This window comes from Trichosurus vulpecula, chromosome 1 (genome assembly GCF_011100635.1).
Source record: "Trichosurus vulpecula isolate mTriVul1 chromosome 1, mTriVul1.pri, whole genome shotgun sequence".
NCBI lineage: Eukaryota > Metazoa > Chordata > Mammalia > Diprotodontia > Phalangeridae > Trichosurus > Trichosurus vulpecula.
The window spans coordinates 254,196,294-254,216,785 of record NC_050573.1 but is presented as its reverse complement, the minus strand read 5'-3'; the positions used below and the strand labels follow the sequence as shown (position 1 = coordinate 254,216,785).

The following is a 20,492-nucleotide window of genomic DNA, read 5'->3' as shown; positions in this document are numbered from 1 at the left end:
TCTGATTCTTCCTACTCTGACTCCAATCTTTAAGGGGAGCGTTTCTCTAGCATTCTGTCTTGGGCCTCTTCTTTCTCTATACTCTGCCCTTTGTTATTTTCATTTACTGGCTTAGTTCTAACCAACACCTCTATGCAGATAATTTGCCGATCTATATTTCTTATGGCTTATACAATATCTCCACCTGGATGTTCTGTTAGCAACTCAAATTCAACATGATAAAAAAAAAACAAGCCATCTTTCTCTTATGCTCTTTTGAACCCTACTATTTCTATCAGTCTACTACCCGTACCTCAACTTTTACATTAGAAACTTTGATATTATTTTTGATTCTTATTTTCTCCTCACTTCCCATAGCCAGTCACTTAATATGTCTTGTGAATTATGCTTCTGAGGTAGCTTTCAATTAAATTTGCATATTTCTATTTTCAGTGCCTTATGATCCCCTGACTAGATAACCATAACGGCTTCCTAGCAGGAATATACAAAACACTGGATTTGTCATTGGACGATAGAGGTTCAGATCCAAGCTCTAACCAACTGAATGACTTTGGTCAAACCACTGAACCTCTTTGGATTGCAGTTCCTCACCTGTAAAATGAGGCTGTTGAACCAGATGATCTCTTATAGCTCCAAACCATGTAACGTGGATCTGCCCACCTTCACTGCCTTCCTTCTGCTAGTTCATCTTTCACATAGCTTCTGGATTTCAAAACACTCTATAATCTAACATTACTCTACCTTTGCATCTTTATCTCTTGTAACATCCTCCTCGTACTGTTTGCTGTAGCTAAACTAGGCTCTTCACCATCCTGCTTACATGTTTTGTTTCTTTCTGCATGCCATTTTTTATCATGTTCCACATGCCTAGAATGTCCTTTGCCTTTTATCTCCTAACAGGTTGAATTTCTATGTGTCCTTTAATGTTTGAATGCCACTTCCAGATAGCCTCCCTGATTCCCTCAGTCCTTAATGATTTCCTATTCTTCCCTTCCCCCAGTCCTTACTTTGTACCTTTTTAGGTGCATATATTATTTTGTATTATTGTTATTGTATGTGCCACACACCCCACTTCTAGATGGTAATCTCCTTGAGGCAGGGATTACATTTTATCTAACTTTGTCTGTTATGTCCCATGCCTGTTGTTGTTTGTCCTTCATTCTCAAAGAGGGAGGTGATGCCGTGAATTGCAAGTGAATTAGATTTCAATGAGGCAGGGCTGTGCAAAGTCACCAGCCTCACTTTCTCTTCCAGAGCCATCTGGGCCCGGTGGCAAGATATCAGTCAGGACAACTGGAGATTGCTCTAGATGGCGTGGAAACCCTGGCCTTTTTAAGTTAATGTCTTTCCCAGGTCTCAGTTTGACTGAGGCAACACCTATTTGGTGATTAAGGCTAGGTAAGAAATAAGGCAAAGAATGAGATCTACCTAGTAAAAAAAATCATTCTGGGAGGGGAAGACCCTCAGGGTTTCTGGCTGAAACAGAAACAGTTGCTATTTTACTGTGAGCCATCAAGGCCCAAACAATGACCAGATGGGGCTTGGGCTAGGACCTGTTGTTAGCCAGTCAATGAGAGCCAGAGTGATTTGTGTTTAAAGCATGGACCCTAAGAAAGAAATCTAGCTCATGAACCCCAAGGTATCTTGTGAGGTTTCAGCAAGCAAAAATTTACATTCCTTTGGGCAGAGCACCTGCAGGTAAGGGTATTATACCCTTTGTGGATGGAGGAGAGGAGAGGAGAGGAGAAGAGAGGAGGAGCTACCCAACTGGAATTGGCCAGTTGGGTCCCCAGTGGGGCAGCTCATACTACTCACGGGTCCTTTTTTCTTGAAGAGGACCATGACATCAGGAAGGTGATGCCATGACTTGCAAGTGAATTGGATTTCAGTGAGGGAGGGCTGTGCAAAGTCACCAGCCTCACTTTTTTTTCTCTGGAGCTATCTGGGTTCAGTGTCAAGATACAGATCAGGATGACTGGAGATGGCCCCCATGAGTGGGATGGTGAAGCCCTCTGATGGAATCTGTACTCAGCCTTTCTGTGAGTTAAGTGGGATGAGTGGGGGTGGGGACCTTTTGGCATGGCTCAGGGCTTCTGATTGACAGCGAGGCCCAAGTTTTGAGTTACTAAAATCACCTGAACTGTGTCCTTGCCAAATAAGGATAAAAGTGTTCTTAAGAATTGTTATTGGCTCAATTAGCTTGTCCCTTGTACCTGGGTTAGATTTCTCCTGAGATTGTGAGCCTGGACTTCACCAATGAGAGTAAAAGGTCAGTGGTGGTGGGGTGGGGGTTGTTTGCATTATGGTATAAAGCTAAGCTCTGCCCTCTGGACGCCACCTCTCCCTACCAATTGTCTGTCGGTTCGGAGACCACCCTTTCTCCCGAGATTGTAATAAAGAAGTTTTCTGTTTCTAAATTTGAGAGACCTCTGACTTTTTTAATTAATTGCTGGTGGGTGGCCTCACCCCACACACCCATGTCTAATGCCTCAGAAGATGCTTAATACTTGTTGAATAGAAATGAATGGAAATTTGGACAGAATCTGATTTTGCTTATTAACTAACAAAAGTTATGATGGAACAATTGCTCCAGAAATCCAAAAACTTTCCAGCTAAATAGATAGCCACAGTACGGTGAACCTCATCAATTTACCTCAAGAAAGGGGAATCTAAGGGATTTTGGAGCCATTTAAATGTAATGCTATAATAATTTAGCTATTTCCATGTCTTCCTAAAATTGGAAAAACTATATTCAGAACTACTTTTAAGTATAATACTGAATATAATTCCCTGTCCCTATTGAGAACTTATGTATTAATGTAGATTTTAATGTATGTACTCCATTGGATACTTCTGAATTGTTGTTGAATCTGAACAAATTCCCTACTTTCCTTACACCTCTGTAAACAGCTATGTTGTATAACATGCATGGTTAGAAAATATCAAATATCTGCTTTCATATAAGGATGACACCCACCTGGATCATGTTGGCTCAAGAAGGCAGAATTAGGAACCATGGATGAAAAAGACACCAAGTTAAGCTTAAAGTAAGGATAAACTTCCTAAAACTTAGAGCTATCCCAAAAGCAATGGGCTGCCTCAGTGAGGTGGTGGGTCCTTCTTACTGGAGGGTTTTAGGTAAAAGCTGGATGACCACTTATTAAGTATGTTATAGTGAGAGTTCTTTTTTCAAATATGGTTTGGATGAAATGGTCAACTTTGAAGTTATATGATTCTGTGATTTCATTTTCAGACTGCTTATACAGTATTTAGAATAGTCTCTTAATTAGCATTTATATTTTCATTTATAAATTTATAAAATATTCCCTAGTCATACTTTTCTGCGAATATAAAGGCTTTCATTCTTAAATATCTACCTAAATTTTCATGTGAAATGTATAAGAAAATACTCCTACAACCCACTTTGAATGATTGTAACTTGTCAGTAGAGATGAAAGGGGAGGATTCATACTTATATTCCCCAATTAGCGATTGGAGTAGATGAACTTTAAAGACTCATTCATGTGTAAATTCTGATTTTTCCCCCCATGATAGTTTTTAATTTAACCTGTTCAAGTTAATTCCCTTAAGACTATAAGTTTATGGTGATAGAAAGTTGGTTGAGTTGCAATTTTATAAAATAGGCATGTGATAACAGGTGTTATTGTAGTTAAAGAGCCTTGGGATTGGTATACATATTAATGGTATGTACATACACAGGGCTAAGAAAGTACAAGGAATAAATAAATCTGGTTCAAAGTAATGTTTCTTTGTGTAAGTACATTCTTTACGTGTTAACTAGTAGAAAAAGGGTTATGAAAAGATTCTTAATATGTCATCTACAAAAGTGTCAGATACATGATATAACTTTTAATACAGATATAAGAAGTACTAAGAATATAATAGTTAATTTTACTATTTTATATGTTGGCAATTTGAAAGATTTTAAAGAAACTAGAATGGGAAATGTGATGTAGTAGAAAGAGAATAAGTAACATCTCTGATATAATTTCTTCCTGAAATCTAATTTTATAGTTATGCACACAGATTTATTTATCTTTCTATCTTTTTGTCTGTTTATATATAAAATATATATGTATATGAGTACATATATGTTAAACACATACATGTATATGATTTGTTTACTGGATTTGGAGTTAATTGGTATAGGAAAATTCCTGTAAGGAAACACCCTCTATCAATGCTAATTGGCACCTGATTTAAAATTTATAGTCTTAGAATTGCCTGGTTAAATGAGAGATTAGGTGTCTTGCCCAGGAATTCCCTCTTCCCACAGCCAAAGTGTTTTAGAGCAGGACTTGAACCCAGGTTTTGATTCCAACATCAGTTCTCTGTTCTTTATAGAGGCCTCTCATTTGATCTTCTTAAGAAGATCTTTTGTTTTGATTGAAATAATCAGATCACAGATACGTTGGTGCAAGACTGCGGGAAATTAGTCACTCTTGCATAGAAGGGGAACCTTGTTAAAGTGTGAGGGTTAGGGGTTCCAGATTTGGAATTATGAATGGAGATAGAGAAGAAATTGGTGTAAATAGGTAAGGATAGGTATATGGAACATTTTCAAAATTTCCTCTGAGAAGTCACAAAAAACAGCATGATTAAACAAATAAATAGCTTCCCATTGAGCAGGAAGAAAGAGGATAAGGAAGGGAAGAGGAAAGAGAAAAGGGAGTACAGCATGGAGTGAATTTTATTGGAACATTTTGAGCGACAACTGGTCAGGAAGCTCAGACAATTCAGGATTGTATTGATTAATGTGATGCTTTAGAATGATATATTAAAAAACTTGAGTTGGTGACAGTAATGGAGAACTTAATAGTGATAGTGATATTAATTTTAATCCTCAAGACCCTGTACCATGTGAGGCCACTCAGATAATGTGGTTCTCATTTTCACATTAAGGAACCTTGGGTGACTCTATGGATTGTATGGATGAAGCCTTGTTGTGAGTATGGAAATATTCCATTGTACCTGTGTGGGGCAATAGGTAGCTTGACAACCCCTGCTATATCTCCAAACCATTTGAAGAGTTGCTTGTATCCTTCCAAAGTAAGTATGGGAACTAAAGGTCCCTAGTTGGTCATAGTTTAGAATACCTAAAACTAAAATTTAGGTTTATAAGACAGGTAAAAAATGTTCTTATGAAAATTAATATGTTCCTTTCTAAACTTATGTCTAGAATTCCTTTTCAGTACCCTTTGTAAAGTCAGTCAGATATCAGGTATTGAACATATGGCTTGCATTAAAGAAGAACTGAGTTCAAATCCTGATTCAGACACTTGAGGCAAGTCACTCAGCCTTTTTCAGGATCAGTTTCCTTATCAGTAAAATGAGGGGGTTGGAATGGTTTTTAAGTTCCCTTTATGCAGTAAATCTGTGATCTTAAGGAGACTAGCCATGGCTACATTTCCTTATCTCTAGCTTTGTACATAATTACTGGGATTGCTACTGCTAATTCGGTGTATTGTAGTTTTTCCCACATCGGTAATAATATATATGCTGAAAAACTGAGAATAAAAGCATCAAGTAATTTGCTGGAGATAGAAAACTCTAATTTTTCTTTTTTTTCCCTCAAAGATTACCCTGAAGGCAATAATTCAAGTGATTATCTTGCTCAAACAACAATGTATCTTCCAGAAAACTTCACATATTCTCCTTACCATCCATGCCCAGAAAAGCTGCCTTATATGAGTAAGTGAAACCTAATATTAACTCAATGAATGTTTATTTGTGCTACAATTCATACCACAATGGAGCCATCATCTCACTGATGTGGGAATTTCCTCCATCAGTGAAAATTGCAACCCATTCATGCCTTCTCATTCTCTGTAATTCTTGTCCATGTTCTTCCATAGATTCTTCACAAAGGCTCTAGAAGGGACCTGGTAGGGGCAGCTAGGTGGTGCAGTGAGTAGAGCACTGGCCCTGGAGTCAGGAGGACCTGAGCTCAAATCTGGTCTCAGACACTTGACACATTTACTAGCTGTGTGACCTTGGGCAAGTCACTTAACCCCAATTTCCCTGCCTTCCCCCCTGCAAAAAAAGATGTAGAGGAGACTGGTAGAGATTCTTTAATTTTATAGAGTAGGAAACTGAGACAAAGTCAGGTTAAGCAACTTGACTAAGGTCTCATGGGTAGTAAGTGGAAGAACTGGAATTCAAACCCAGATCCTACTACTCCAAATCCTGTGCTCTTTCTATTATATTGCATTGAGGCCTTCTGGGTTTTTCTTCTTTTTTTGCCATTTCATGGGCTCCAGTATAGCATTAAGGCCATCCTTCTTTTTTGTTCCTCTATTTCCTCAGTCATGTCCCTTACGCTACTTCTTAAACATAGGTCATTATTGAAAATACACGGCAAATTATTTGTGCCTATCATGCATCTCTTCATTGCCTTTTGGGCCCACCAACCTACAACTTTCGTTACTAAGATGATGACGACGATGATGATGATGATAGCTAGCTTTACTATGGTGCTTTAAGATTCACAGATCCCTTTACACACAACTCTGTAAGGTAGGGCTGTTTTTGCATACGTATTTACAGATGAAGAAACCGAGGCTGAGAAATGTTAAAGGACTTGCCCAGTGGTCACAGAGCTAAGTAATACCTGAGGTGGGATTTGAATTCAGGTCTTCCTGCCTTCCAAGTCCAGTGCTCCATTTACCTCATCACCCAGATTATGATCTCAGATTCTCAACTCTATAGTATTGCCAGGAGAATATTATTGTTAAAAGATGAATTTTTATGCAAAGGACGAGTTTCGAATTGTTAAAACACTATTTGTTTTCCTAAGTGCAGTTGACCCCACTCTTTTTCTTCTATTCAGTTTTAGTCCTGCTCATTTTTCATCTGTAGTGCTGTATCAAGATACGTATAGATGCTGCTTCTTAAATACTTGTTATAAAAATACAGATAGGCCTCTTAACCTAGGTTAGATTATTGGTCTCCTCCATGGCTTTTGATAGAGAAAGTAGCTTGAAGACTTTTGTTTTTTATCTATGCTTCTCTTAGTCACTGAGACGCAGGATATTCCAGTGCAAAGAACACTAAAGCTTGGAGGCAGGCAACTGATTCCAAGAGGTCCTGGCTCCACCACTTACCAGCTATGTGGCAACGGGACCTCTCTGAGTTTATTCCCTACAAAATGGACAAAATAATATGTGTACTTCTTTCTCCCTGGGAATATTGAAATAAAGGCGTAGGTTCATAGGTCCTTAAAAGTGGGAATGGACTTTAGAGATCCTCTAATCCCAAGGGGTTCTTAACCTAGGGTTTATTATTAAAAATATATATACACACACATATATATGTATACATATATATATACACAGACATAAATTTATAATACACACACATATACACTGTATTTCAATATAATAAGTTTCCTTAATTATCCTACTTGTTTTATGGTTATGGTTTAAAGCTGTTATTCTGAGAAGAGGTCCATAGGCTTTGCCGGACTGCCAAAGGGGTCGTAGCACAAGAAAAGGTCAATCTATGCTCTACTCTACCCTTTGCATTTTACAAATAAGGAAATCAAGGCCCATAGAGGTGAAACTATTTATTCAAAATCACATATGTCCTAATTAGTAGAACTGAGATTTAAAACTCAAATTTTATAAATTGTAAGCCACTATGAATGTGAGCTTGTATATTCTTTTCCAAAATCTGAAAGTATCATCTGTGCAGTAATGAAACTGTTGAGTAATATTTTTGCTGGCATGCCAATTATAAAAATCTGCTTTGGGTCTTATCCATGGCCCCATGGAATGCCTCTTTTTTCCTGCTTTTGGCTATATTGATTATTAGATCATCATAGCCAGAAATCTTGTTAACAAAATATTGAGAGGGTTGCATTGGAAATGAGGAATTAGGCTCTCAAATCTTTAAAAAAATTATTTTTAATTTATAAAATAAAACAAGCATTTCCATAGCATAGTAAAATGATAAAAAAGATGATTGCACATGAGACTGCAAATCTATTATGTACAATTTGCTATTCCTTTTATACATGTGATAAATTTATCATGTAAATTTCTTTTTTCCATTTTTTCCTTCCCCCATCCTAGAGATGTATATGTGTGTATATATGTATGTATGTAAAATAATTCTATACATACTTCTATTTATCAGTTCTTTCTCTGGATATAGATAGCATCTTCCTTCATAGGTCCTTTGCAGTTAATTTGAGTATTTATAATAGCCAAAATGACTTAGTTACTCAAAGTTCTTAAAACAATATTGTTGTTCTTATATGCAATTATCTCTTGGTTCTGCTTGTTTTGCTCTTCATTATTTCATGCAGGTCTATCCATGTTTTTCTAAGATCACTGAGTTCATCAATTTTTACAGCACAGTAGTATTCCACCATGATATATGCCACAACTTATTCCCCAATTGACAGGTATCCCCACAGTTTCCAGTTCCTTGCATTAAGAAGATAGCTGTTATAAATATTTTAGAACATATAGGTACTTTTCCTTTTTCCCTGTGTCATTTTAAATTACAGACTCTGGACCAGTGGCCTCATGTTGAGATCACATGTGAATCATGATGATGATGCCATATTTAGAAGATAGTCTTGCCAGAGTGGAGTTTCTCTAAAGTGGGTTTATTATAAAGGAAGGTTCAGTTTGTATCTTACTGTATTGCTGAAAGAGAGGGGAAGGTGGGTGGTGTATGATTTGGGATAGATGGCTACAGTAATGATACCTGTATTCAAGGAGACAAGCAGGGAAAAAAAAGCATTTATTAAACATTTAATATATGTCAGATACTATGCTGGGTGCTAGGGATACAAATGCAAGCAAAAAGATAGTACAAACACTCAAAGTATTTACATTCTAATGGAGGAAGACAACCAAAAAAAGGGAGCTAAAAAAATGTGAGACAAAGCTCAGAGAATTCAATGCACATCTGAGAGAGGAATAAATCATGGCTGGCTTTAGCCCATCCCTAAAATGGAGGCACCATGTTAGAAGAATGTTCCAGGTTGAGGTCTTTACATGCAGATGTAAGAAGGGGCTATATTACAGGCATAGGGGACAGCATGTACAGAGACACAGAAATGGGAGATGGAGTGTCATAATGAGGAACATAAAAAAGTCAGGTAGGTTGTGTATTAGCAAGGCAATAAACACAACATCAGTGATAATTGTGAATATGCCTATGTAGTTCTGTATCACAAAATATGAGAAATTCTCCATATAGAAGGTAGAGGAAGTAAAACATTTATTCAGACACTAGAGGACCAAATCCCATAACCAATAAGTCCAACCCATCCAAGCAGCGACCAACTCCCAAAACCAGTAAGCCCACTTTATCTTAACAGGATGGAACTTAAAACACAATATCACAGCACAGAGCCTTGCCATCCCATTAGCCTTCTGCCCCACTGCTGGGGCCTTCCCACAAATATACTCACAGCACAGCCACCACATCTGCTCTCTCCCTCAGTTCCAACTGTTCTCTCAGCATTTCCTGTGACACATTTTCCTTTTCCTCTCAGCAAACTCCTCCTAGCACATGTGACTTAGGCTTCCTGTGACATAAGCAGGTCACATGGCCTATTAATGGGTGAGAAAGATCTTCAAATCTAAATTGTTATTACAGGCTGGACCATACAATGTAAAAAAGGGAAATAAAGGGTAATAATCCCAGAAAGGTAAGTTGGAGCTAAGTTATGAAAGGCTTTAAATGAGCCAGATGGTGGAGTTTGTATTTAACCCTAGAGGTACTAGGGAGCTACTGGAGTCTTATTGAGTATAGTAGTGGCATGACTAGACCTTATTTTTATAAAAATCACTTTGACATGTGTGCAGTGGTTGAATTAGAATGAGAGATGAGCTCAATTAGGAGACTACTGTAGTTGTCCAGGTTACAAGTTATGAGGGCTTAAACTTGTATGGTGGCTATGTGAATGGGTAGAAGAGGGGAGGTGAAAAATGTTATGGAGATGGGATTGTGAAGATTTGGTGTTTTATGGGATATGTGGGTTGAGAGAGAATGAGGAGTGAAGAATGCCTGAGTTTCTAAAACTGGAAGACTAGAAAGATGGTGATGACCTTGACAGAAATAAGGAAATTAAGAAGAGTGAGTTTGGGAGAAAACATAATGAACTCTATTTTGGACATGTTGTGTTTGAAATGTTTATAGAATATATCCAATTTAAAATGTTTGGTAGTCAGTTCATGATAAGAGACTGGAATTGGGATACAGACCTAGTAATTGTATTGCTAGGTCAAAGGGTATGCATGGTTTTATAGCCGTTTGGGGTTCATGGAAATGATCTTAAAGGAGATCCATTAATATTTGTTTGTTGTGTTGCATAATTAAACCCATAAGAGTTGGCAAGGTAGTCTGCAAAGAGAAGCGAAATAGGCCTAGAACAGAGTTTTGGGGGAGACCCATAGCTAGAAGCATGATATGGATGATGATCCAGCAAAGAAGGCAGAAAGGAGGTCACACTTGTGGGAAGAGAACCAAGAGAGAGCAGTGTCATAAAAACCCTTGGATGAGACCGTATCCAGGAGAAGAGGGTGATTCACACTGTCAAATGCTATAGAGGGGAGGTAGAATCAAGATGGTGGAGTAGCAGGAAGCAGTACAATGAGTCCCCATTTCCCCCCAACAAAAAGTAAAAAAACCCCAAACTCCTCCAAATAGATCTAGAAAATCCTGATGGCAAAATCCAGAAAAAGTCACAATGAGTCATTCATCCAGCCCATGTTGGCATGGGAGACAGAGAGGTCTGCAGACAATGGAGATGGAGTCAAGTCAGGAACCTGCTTCAGCACCTGGGGAGATGATGTGAACCTAGGCAAGAAGAGGTCCCACCAGGACCTTACCAGAGCCATAGCAGGCACCGCTATGGGGATGGGTACTAAGTGGCAATTTTGTTACTCACTACCCAGTTATAGGCCAGAGATCCAGGATGTGCTGAGAAGGGGATATGTGCCCTGAGGTGCCCTTAGGTGTCCCCAGGGAGGGAGAAGCAAGCAACACCTGTATGGCTCAGACCTCAGAGTGAGGTCTTAGTTCGAGCGTCTATCCTAGTTTACAGCAGAATAACTAAGGTAGGAATCCCAAAGGGGAGCCTGTAGTCCTGTCATTCTAATCCAGTAGAGCTTTCCACATGGTATAGAGCAAGGCAGATGTGGTATTGTACTAATTTCTATGCATCATATTTTACCCCACAGCAAGCTATCTGGGGTAATGTGTTCAGTTCTGAGCATCGTATTTGAGAAAGGACTTTGGCAAACTAATGTTTCCATAAATGTGATCAGCATCACAAGGAGATTGGAGACTGACTCAGGTTGTATATGGGGGTACAGTACATTTCATGAAGCTTAGTGGAGCTCTTCTAGTGGCTATTCCTGAAAAAAGACGTTCTCCCAGGATTACCGTTTGATCACCTGTGTTCAGGGAAAGATGCACAAGCAGAGGAGTCAGCCAGAGAACCGAGGGCCTGCTTTGGATTATCCTAGGAAGCACCTGTGCTCACTTCCACACATGAGCAGCTGCTGTAGCTGCGAGAGGTGGGAGGGAGAAGAGTTCTCCTCTCTCTCCTCATGGGAATCTCCAGAGTCTTGCAGAATCTCCACATACACTACAGATGGCAGGAGAGAGCCCAGAGTAGTTCCTTTTAAGGTTATCTAAATGGGCTCCTATTCACTCTGTGGTCAGTCCTCTTTGATACAACCCCTTCCCCCTGCTGCCATCACAAGGAGTAAAGGCTTGCTGTGTCAACTTAAAATCCTGCAGTGCTGAGCAGATATGTCTCTCAAAGCAGCCAAGGGGACTCAGCTCAGCTCCATTTGTATTTTGTAAGATGGCTCTGGGAAGCCCATTTCCACAGTGCTTCATGAAACATGCTCCAGTCCTATCAGTTAAAGGATTTGGGAATATTCAGCCTAGAAGAGAGGAGACTTAGTGAGTGTTTTTGAGTATTAGAAGGGCAGTCATATGGATGAGGGATTAGGCTTGTTCTATGTGGTCCCAGAAGTCAGAATTAGAACTTGTCAAGAGTCATATTTGATCTATAAATAAAGAAAACTTTTCTAAGAGATCTGCCTTGAAGTGGAATGGGCTACCATGGGATTCCATTACTGGAATTTTTTTTTTTTTGCAAGGCAATCGGGCTTAAGTGATTTGGCTAGGGTCACACAGCTAGTAAGTGTCAAGTGTCCAAGGCTGGATTTGAACTCAAGTCCTTCTGACTCCAGGACTGGTGCTCTATCCACTATGCCACCTAGTTGCCCCTAATGGAATTCTTCAGGGAAGAATTGAAAGCTACGTTCTCAGAAAGGTTGTAGAGCAAGATATGTCAAATTTAAATAGAAATGGGGGCCACTAAACTGTACATAAGGATCCCTATGGGCTGCATACTGCAAAGACCAACAAATTAAGCTGATCTATGTTTTATTGTATTTTTATTTATTTTGTTAAATATTTCCCAGTTATATTTTTATCTGGTTTGGGTCACACTCAATAGTGTTGGCACTTGGGACAGTCAGTAGGAATTGTCTTATAAGGAGGAGACCTTGAGACACTGGCCCTTGAAGGGGAGAAACCTGCTATTGGGGGAGAGAGAGAGACCCCAGTATAATATGGGAGTGTTTTCTTATTTTAATTAATCTTACAAACTTTGCTGAACTTTGCTGATACCACAACAGTACAAGAGGTTTTTTTTTTGGTTTGTTTTTTTTTTTTTAGCATTCTTTGAGTTTTAGTTCGTTGGGACAAAGGTCTGGTCAGTCCACCCGAGTTGCATATCTGTTTCAATACTGAAATTAGTTCTGATAATGTTCTGTTGTTGTTTTTGCTGTTCGGTCTTTTTTTTTTTTCAGTTACGTCCAGTTAGGTTTAAGTGACTTGCCAGGGTCACATGGCTAGTAGGCATCTGGGGCCAGATATGAACTCAGGTCTTCTTAACTCTAGGCCCACCTAGCTGCCCCCAATAATGTTCTAGTGAATGAGAAATAGAGTTGAAATTATCATAAAAAGTTTTATGGTTGGCTAAAATTTCTAAAAATGTAGAGTTTAGTAGATTTTTTATAGTGTTGCCTGAGAACAGTATAATAAAATATCTACATATAAAGTCTTATTAACAACCAGACAAAAATAATTGACTGTTAAATTTCTGAAGATTATTATACTATATATATGTATATATATGAGATAAAAATTGTTGAGAATAGGATTACTCGGGTTAGTTTTCAATTCAGCATAATCCACAATAGAGAAAAAACTGGAGTATATGATGGTCTTTAAAATTTTTCTTGGAGTAGCAGAGACTACAGTCACTAGAGTTCCATCAAAATATAATTTGATCTTCAAGGTCAAGTTAAGATGAAATATTTGGTTAAATCTTTTTCAGGAATAGTATCAAGGCTTTGAATGAATAATTCATTGTTAGTTTTAATATTTATAGATACTCCAGGAGCGAATCTGAACTGGATTTCACTACATTTCTAAGTTCTATCCAACTAGATCTTGTAGAAAAATTGCTTTTTCTTAGGTGTAAGAATTAAACAGCCCTTACAACTAAATTTTTATTGGTAGTTGTGAAAAAAGTGTAGAATTATCTGGAGCAGTTTTGTTTTTTATTAACATTAAAAATTATTAATTTATCTTTAGTATTTTAACCCTTAAATTACCCAAATAAAGTCCATTTTGGGGAAGAAAGGCCATATTTTTCCTTCTGTGAATTCCATTTTGATTTATAATTGTTTTTATGCTTATTTTTGGTCATATATTGGGCGGTGCCCTTTTTTAGTGTGCAACCTTGATGATGGCTAAAATCTCAAACAGTAATACAGCAAAGCTATGAGTAACAGAGTTCTTTCTCAGGGGAGTTTCATTATGCTTCCAATCTGGGTTTAAATAACTCAAAACTAGGAAAGAGGGAAAAGAGAAACAGTCTATCAATAATAAATTTGCTATAGAAAACTGAAAACAATGACGGTAAGGATCATTAAGCACATGTTCACTCTAAAAGAGAAGGGAGTAGCGTGGGAGCTATATATATATATATATATATATATATATGTATATATATGTACACACACACACGCACACACACACACACACGGGAAACTTGCCTGCAGAGATTGTGTGTGTGTGTGTGTGTGTGTGTGTGTGTGTACATGAAGAGTAGAAGAATCAAACCAAAATAATGAAACTGAATGAGTACACTTGACCTTTGTAGTTTTATAACTTCATTAATCTAGATGTGAGTGGAAAGCCAATTGGTTCTTTCAGATGAGGCAAATTATTCCATTATGTTAAAATGTTTTTTTTTAAATACATAGTCAGTTTTTTTAAAACAATTTCTCTCAATAGAGAATCTTGGAATCTTAGAATTGGAAGGAATTTTAGAGATCACTTCATCCAGTCTCACCTCCTTTCCTCCTTCCCCTGATGCTTGAATCCCTAATGGGCAGACAAGATCATCTAGCTTCTGCTTGAGTACTTCTGGTAGTCAGGAACTCAGTATCTTATCAGTTCAGATCTTGAAGTTCTTCCATATATAGTGAAACCAAATTTTCTTCCCTGTAACTTCTATCCATCAGTACTAGTTCTGTCTTTTGAAGCCATATAGATTAACCTCATCCCTGTTGCATGTGATAATCCTACATATATTTGAAGACCTCTGTTGTGCCTCCGTAAGTCTTATATTTTTCAAGCTAAACTTTTCTATAACTGTAGGTGAAATAGTTTCTCAACATTTTAACACTAGGGTTATTGTGAAGATCAGTGAGATTATGTATGTAAAGTACTTTGCAAACCTTTAACTGCTATATAAGTTTAACTGTAATCTCTATTTTTTTTTTTTTTACCATTCTGATTACCCTTCTCTGGACATGGTTCAATTTTTTAATGTCCTTATTAAACTGTGGTTCTCAGAAATGGATGATCTCCCAGTTGTGGTTTGATCAGTAAAGAATACAGTGAAATATTATTTCCCTTTATCTGGACACTCTTATTTTTATTAATGCAACTTAAGATTGACATAGATGTCCCAAAATAAATGCACAATACTGATTCTCATAGAACTTTCAGTCAACTGAAATCTCTAGGTAAATCTCTTTCATGTGAATTGCTTTAAAGACAAAAGTCAAGTTTTCCCTAACCTATCCTTGTAAAATTGATTTTTGGAACTTAAACTCAAGATTTATTTTTATCTCTAGTAAGCTGCATCTTGTTAGCTTTGCCTTATTTCAGCCTGTCAAAATAATTTTGAATTTGATTCTTTCAGCTAAGAAAATAGCCTTTTTCCTAGCTTTTTTCAACCACAAAATTAATAAGTGCCTGTCCTCAAATTGTGAAGACATTAGTTAAAATGTAGTGTTTAGTATTAATTCAAAGTAGCTTGCGTATCAGCACTGAACTTGAAAGGGTGATATCTGTATGATTAATAGCATACTTAACTCAGGTAACGATATACTGTTTGGAGGAAACAGGGATTCCTGAAGATAGACTTAAGTAGAGTTGTGTGGAGACACAGTTTGATTTTTGTCATTTCTGTTTCTGACCCAGGAAAAGAAAGATTATAGCTGAAGGGATATTTCCAGGAAGCTAACAGGCACAATATATTGGCAATTTAATCTTATATCAGAAGATTACTTATATCAGGAGATTACTGCCTTTAGAAGACAAAATGTCCAGAATCAGACTTTAAATGCCTGCATTAGAGGTAGTGAAACCAATGCAATGACTAAAATTAGTTTAGATTAGAGAGAAAAAGGGAACCTAGTTTTTACATTTGTTTGCTTCTTGCTTCAAAGATATTTCCCAGTATCACTATGAAATTTAATTATTTTTGCATTATGGTATTCAGGCTTTTTGACTTGTGTTCATCAGTCAATCATTAAGCATTGATTGAGCAAGTAGTATGTTCCAGGCACTGTGCTAAGTGCTGGGGACACAAAACTCTCAAGGACCTCACAGTCTGATGGGGGAGACGTTGCAAGCAATTATATACAAACAAAGTGTATGGAATAAAGTGGTGATAATTTACACAGGGAAGGCACTAGAATTAAGGGATTGGGAAAAGCTTTCTGTAGTGGATGGGATTTTAGCTGGGGCTAAAGGTAGGAGGCAGAGATGAGAAGAGGCAACATTCTAGACATGGGAAACAGCCAATGAAAATGCTTAGATTTGGGATCTAGAGTCTCTTGTTCAAGGAGCAGAGAGGAGACCAGACTAGATCAAAGAGTATGTTGCAGGGTTAGGGGTGATATAAGGTGTCAGAAGACAGGAGTAGTGGGAGGGCAGGTTGTTAAGGGATTAGAATGCCAAACAGAGAATTGTATATTTGATTTTGGAGGTGATAGGGAGCCATTAGAGTTTATTGAGTACGGGAATTATATGGTCATACTTGTGATTTTGGAAGATCACTTTGACAGATGAGTGGAGGATGACCTAGAATAGGGAGAGACTTGTGTCAGTGAGACCAACTAGAAGGCAATTGCAGTAGTCCAGGCATGAGGTGATGAGAGCCTGTACCAGAGTGGTCCCTGTGTCAGAGGAGAGAAGGAAGCATATGCAGTAGATGCTATGAAGGTAAAATAGACGGGTCTTGGCAACAGAATATATATAGGGGCAGGGGTGAGAGTGAGGATGACGAATAGAGAGGATGACACCTAGGTTTTGAGCTGGGGTTTTCTTTTGGGAGGCCTATAATATTTAACTTGCCTCTATCCTGTCTTTGAGATCAGTGTTTCACTTATATGAAGACCATATTTTCTTTTAACATTATTCCTTTTTGCTTCTCTTCTTCTTCTTTGTATTTACATTTTCAATCAGTTTTTCTTTTTTTTTCTTTGGTGATCCTTGCTACCATGGATTCAGTTTTTCTTTTTTGCCAATTACTTCTGCTGTACAAGTCAATAAATTCTGCTTTCGTAATTCTCATTTGTCTTTTAAACCATTTAGGAATATCTTGCTGTGGTTCCATGTTCTCTTGGAAATACACAGGGTCTTAAGCCAGTCTCATCATTTGCCTATTAATTTTCCTTTGTCATATAATATTTATTCATAGATGCCAGGACTCTTTTTGATCTGGAAACCATATTTCTTTCTGTTATCAGTATCTTTCCATTGGTTTATCTACTTATGCTCAAGATCTTTAACTGAATTTTCTTCCTTCTGAGGTCTCTGGTAATTTCAGTCTTTTTTCCTTATATTCTCCTATTGCTCATTTTCTGACTCTTTCCCCTTTGATGACAGTTTCCCTGGAGGCTAGATTTCAAAGCTTTCTAAGCCTCCTCCTACAGTAGACAGTTCACATTTCAACAACCTTAGATTCTGCTTCAAGACAGTTCTGGAGGAAAAAGAACTGGTCGCATCTGGGCATGGGGCCTTTTGGACAGGCCTGGTGGATCCATAACATTTTGGCATCCTGTTCTAGTTCCTTCTCTTCCTTAGTTCTCTTAGCTGAGTACTATTGCAGCACAGATTTGCAATATTGCAATCTCATCCAGAGAAATGTTCTTCCTTTTAGTTTTCCAAGTCATTGGGGGGTAGACAGGGTAGAATTGAATTCTCTTACAGTCCTGCCAGAGTATGGTGGATAGTGAGAGAAGCTGTGCTATGTGTATTGGGGTTCATGGTGTCTTAGATGGTGGAAATAGCTGAAATCTCTTTATCTCTTCCACATAATTCCCATTTTGGAGAAGTTTGAGAGGTTGTGGGGATTAGAGAAAAAGTCTAGTCCTCTGTCTTGTGGCTCATGCAACCCAGAAGTCTATAAATACTAAGTGCTAAATTACTCTTTTAGCAATCTTGTTATCTCTCTCAACTTCAACTAGCACCTCTATGCAGATAACTCCTGATTCTATAGCTATAAGCTCTTCATTGGCATTTTCAACTGTCTGCTTTATATCTAAATATATATGCCCTGCTGGTGTCTCAAATATACCATGTCTAAAAGTGAATTTTTCCCTCCACACTTGTTCTTTTTTTCTCAATTCCCTATTTCTGTCAGTTGCCCCATTACTCACAGTCACTCCATGTTGATAATCTTGGTATTATCTTTTACTCATCCCTCTCTGTGACTTCCCACTCCCAATCAGTTGCTAAATCTGGTTGATTCTGTCTCTTCAATATCTCTTGCATCTTATTCTTCCTTTCCATTCCCACCACTGCAAGCTTTGTGGATACCTCATTACCACTAATATGGGCTATAGCACTACTTTCCTAATTGAGCTTTACCTTCAGTCTTTACTCCCTCTAGTTTGTATTTCATATTCCCTGGCAGGCAAATATTTATGAAAAATTGATACAATCACATCACTTCTCTAGTCAAAACTTTTCAATGACTTTAATGCCTTCTGAATAAAATCCAAACTCCTCAGCTCTCCTCAAATGGCTGGCCCTCCATAGTGTGGCATCACACTGACTTTTTAGCCTTATCTCATATTACTACACTCCATGCATGCCACCCTCTAGCCAATCCCAACTACCCACATTGTGCTCACATTGCTCACACTTTCCTGTATCTGGAATGCCCTCAGTCCACTGAGGTCCTTCAAGATCCTACTCAAATGCCAAATCTACTCTCAAGCTTTTTCTGATCTTCTAGTCAGAAATGATCTTTCCTTCTTCAGATGAGCATAACAGTTTAGACTTCTCTAGTCAGTTAAATGTCACAATAAATAGATCACTAGGTCTAGAATAGGGAAGGCCTGAGTTAATATCTATCCTCAGACATTTTCTGGCTATGTGACCCTGGGCAAGTCAATTAATCTCAGTTTCCACATCTGAAAAATGGGGATAAAAGCACCTACCTCCCAAGGTTGTAAGGAACAAATGAGATACTATTTGTAAAACTTTTAGCCCAATGCCTAGGTTGGTATCCCAAAGAGATCATAGAAAAGGGAAAAGGACCCACATGTACAAAAACATTTCTAGTGGCTCTTTTTGTGGCAGCTTTAGAATTTAGAAATTGAGGCGATGCCCATCAGTTGGGGAATGTCTGAACAAGTTGTGGTATGTGAATGTAATGAAATACTATTGTGCTATAAGAAATGATGAGCAGGCAGACTTCAGAAAAACCTGGAAAGATTCACATGAACTGATGCTGAGTGAAGTGAGCACAGCAATATTGTGTGATGATCAACTATGATTGACTTAGCTCTTCTCAGCACTGCAATGACATAAAACAGTTACAGAAGACTCATGATGAAAAATGTTATCCACATACAGGGAAAGAATCTGAATGCAGATCAAAGCATGCTATTTTTTTTCTCTCTCTTTTTTAGTTTTTCTTTCTCATGTTTTTTCCCTTTTGTTCAGGTTCTTCTTTCACTATACAAACATTAGTTATCATTAGTATTATTTATTATTGTCATTTGTGCTTGTACTCATTTGTGCATGTGTTGTATACCTCTCCTGGATTGTAGTAAGCTCCATGGGACCTTGTCCTGTGAATTATTATATCTCCCCTTGCATAAGTTTTCCTTTTTGTCAGCAGAAGAAGTGGTGGTCCAGACTTTTAATTACATTGGTTCAAGTATCTCCTGGTGAGGAAGCTACGTCAGCCAGTGAGGGAACATGACTACTATGCAGCTTATAGTCTTAGAGAATTGCCTGAATCAAAGAAAGACAAGTGATGTACATAGTCAGGATGTGTCAGAAGTGGAACTTGGACCAGGTCTCCCTCACTTTGAGACCATGATACCTCTTTTGTACATATTTGGTACTTGATTAACATTTGTTGAGTATCATTAGAAGATTTGCTGCAAACATATGTAATTTATTAATCTATTGTGCCAAAGAAGAATGTTTAGTTCAGGTAAAGAAACTTATTTTCACTTAGTCGTTTATATTTAGTATATTTCTGAATCCTTGTTGTAAAAGACATTAAAATGTTTTCCTTGTGTTTATTTTTATATAGGGGGCCTTATCAATGTCAATATGAGTGAAATCAGTTTAGATGAAATTCAACAGGTATTCTCTAAGGATTTAGATATTGGTCCAGGCGGTCATTGGAGGCCCAAAGACTGCAAACCCCGATGGAAGGTGAGAGACACTCTTTTTTTATCAATATTATTATGTTTTGAGTATGCAAGTGTGTTAGAGTATAGAACTGATCACACTTATGTTCATTCCTTTGATCAAGAGAAGCCTTTATCTTCAAGTGATAGTATAAGGATATTGGCAGCTGAAATGTGACAGCATCATAATTACGAATTTTATGCATGCATTTTCATAAATTTCCTAATAAAAACCTTTAGTATGATGAGGTGATGATCATATCACAGTTGGATACAGTGAAAGAAATTTGGATTTAGAGTTAGAAAACCTGGTTTTAGATCTTGACTCTGCCACTTAGAGGCAGCTAGCTGTCAGAGGATAGAGCACTGCACCTGAAGTCAGGAAGATGTGAATTTAAATTTGGCCCCAGATACTAGGTGTGTGGTCCTGGGACAAGTGCCTTAACCTCTGTCTGCCCAAATTTGCTC

The 20,492-nt window shown here is 37.8% G+C and overlaps 1 protein-coding gene across 2 annotated transcripts in view; it reads left to right on the top strand.

Moving 5' to 3' along the window:
• The window catches only part of B4GALT6 (beta-1,4-galactosyltransferase 6), a 92,009-nt gene that overhangs the window by 33,163 nt on the left and 38,354 nt on the right, over nucleotides 1-20,492 (top strand). Inside the window, exons 2-4 of one of the 2 annotated variants that reach the window (XM_036741755.1) lie at nucleotides 4,924-4,966; nucleotides 5,599-5,712; nucleotides 19,925-20,049. In XM_036741755.1, coding sequence (XP_036597650.1) covers nucleotides 4,924-4,966; nucleotides 5,599-5,712; nucleotides 19,925-20,049 — 282 coding nt within the window. The remainder of the gene's footprint in view (nucleotides 1-4,923; nucleotides 4,967-5,598; nucleotides 5,713-19,924; nucleotides 20,050-20,492) is intronic. The other variant, XM_036741754.1, reaches the window with a different exon arrangement.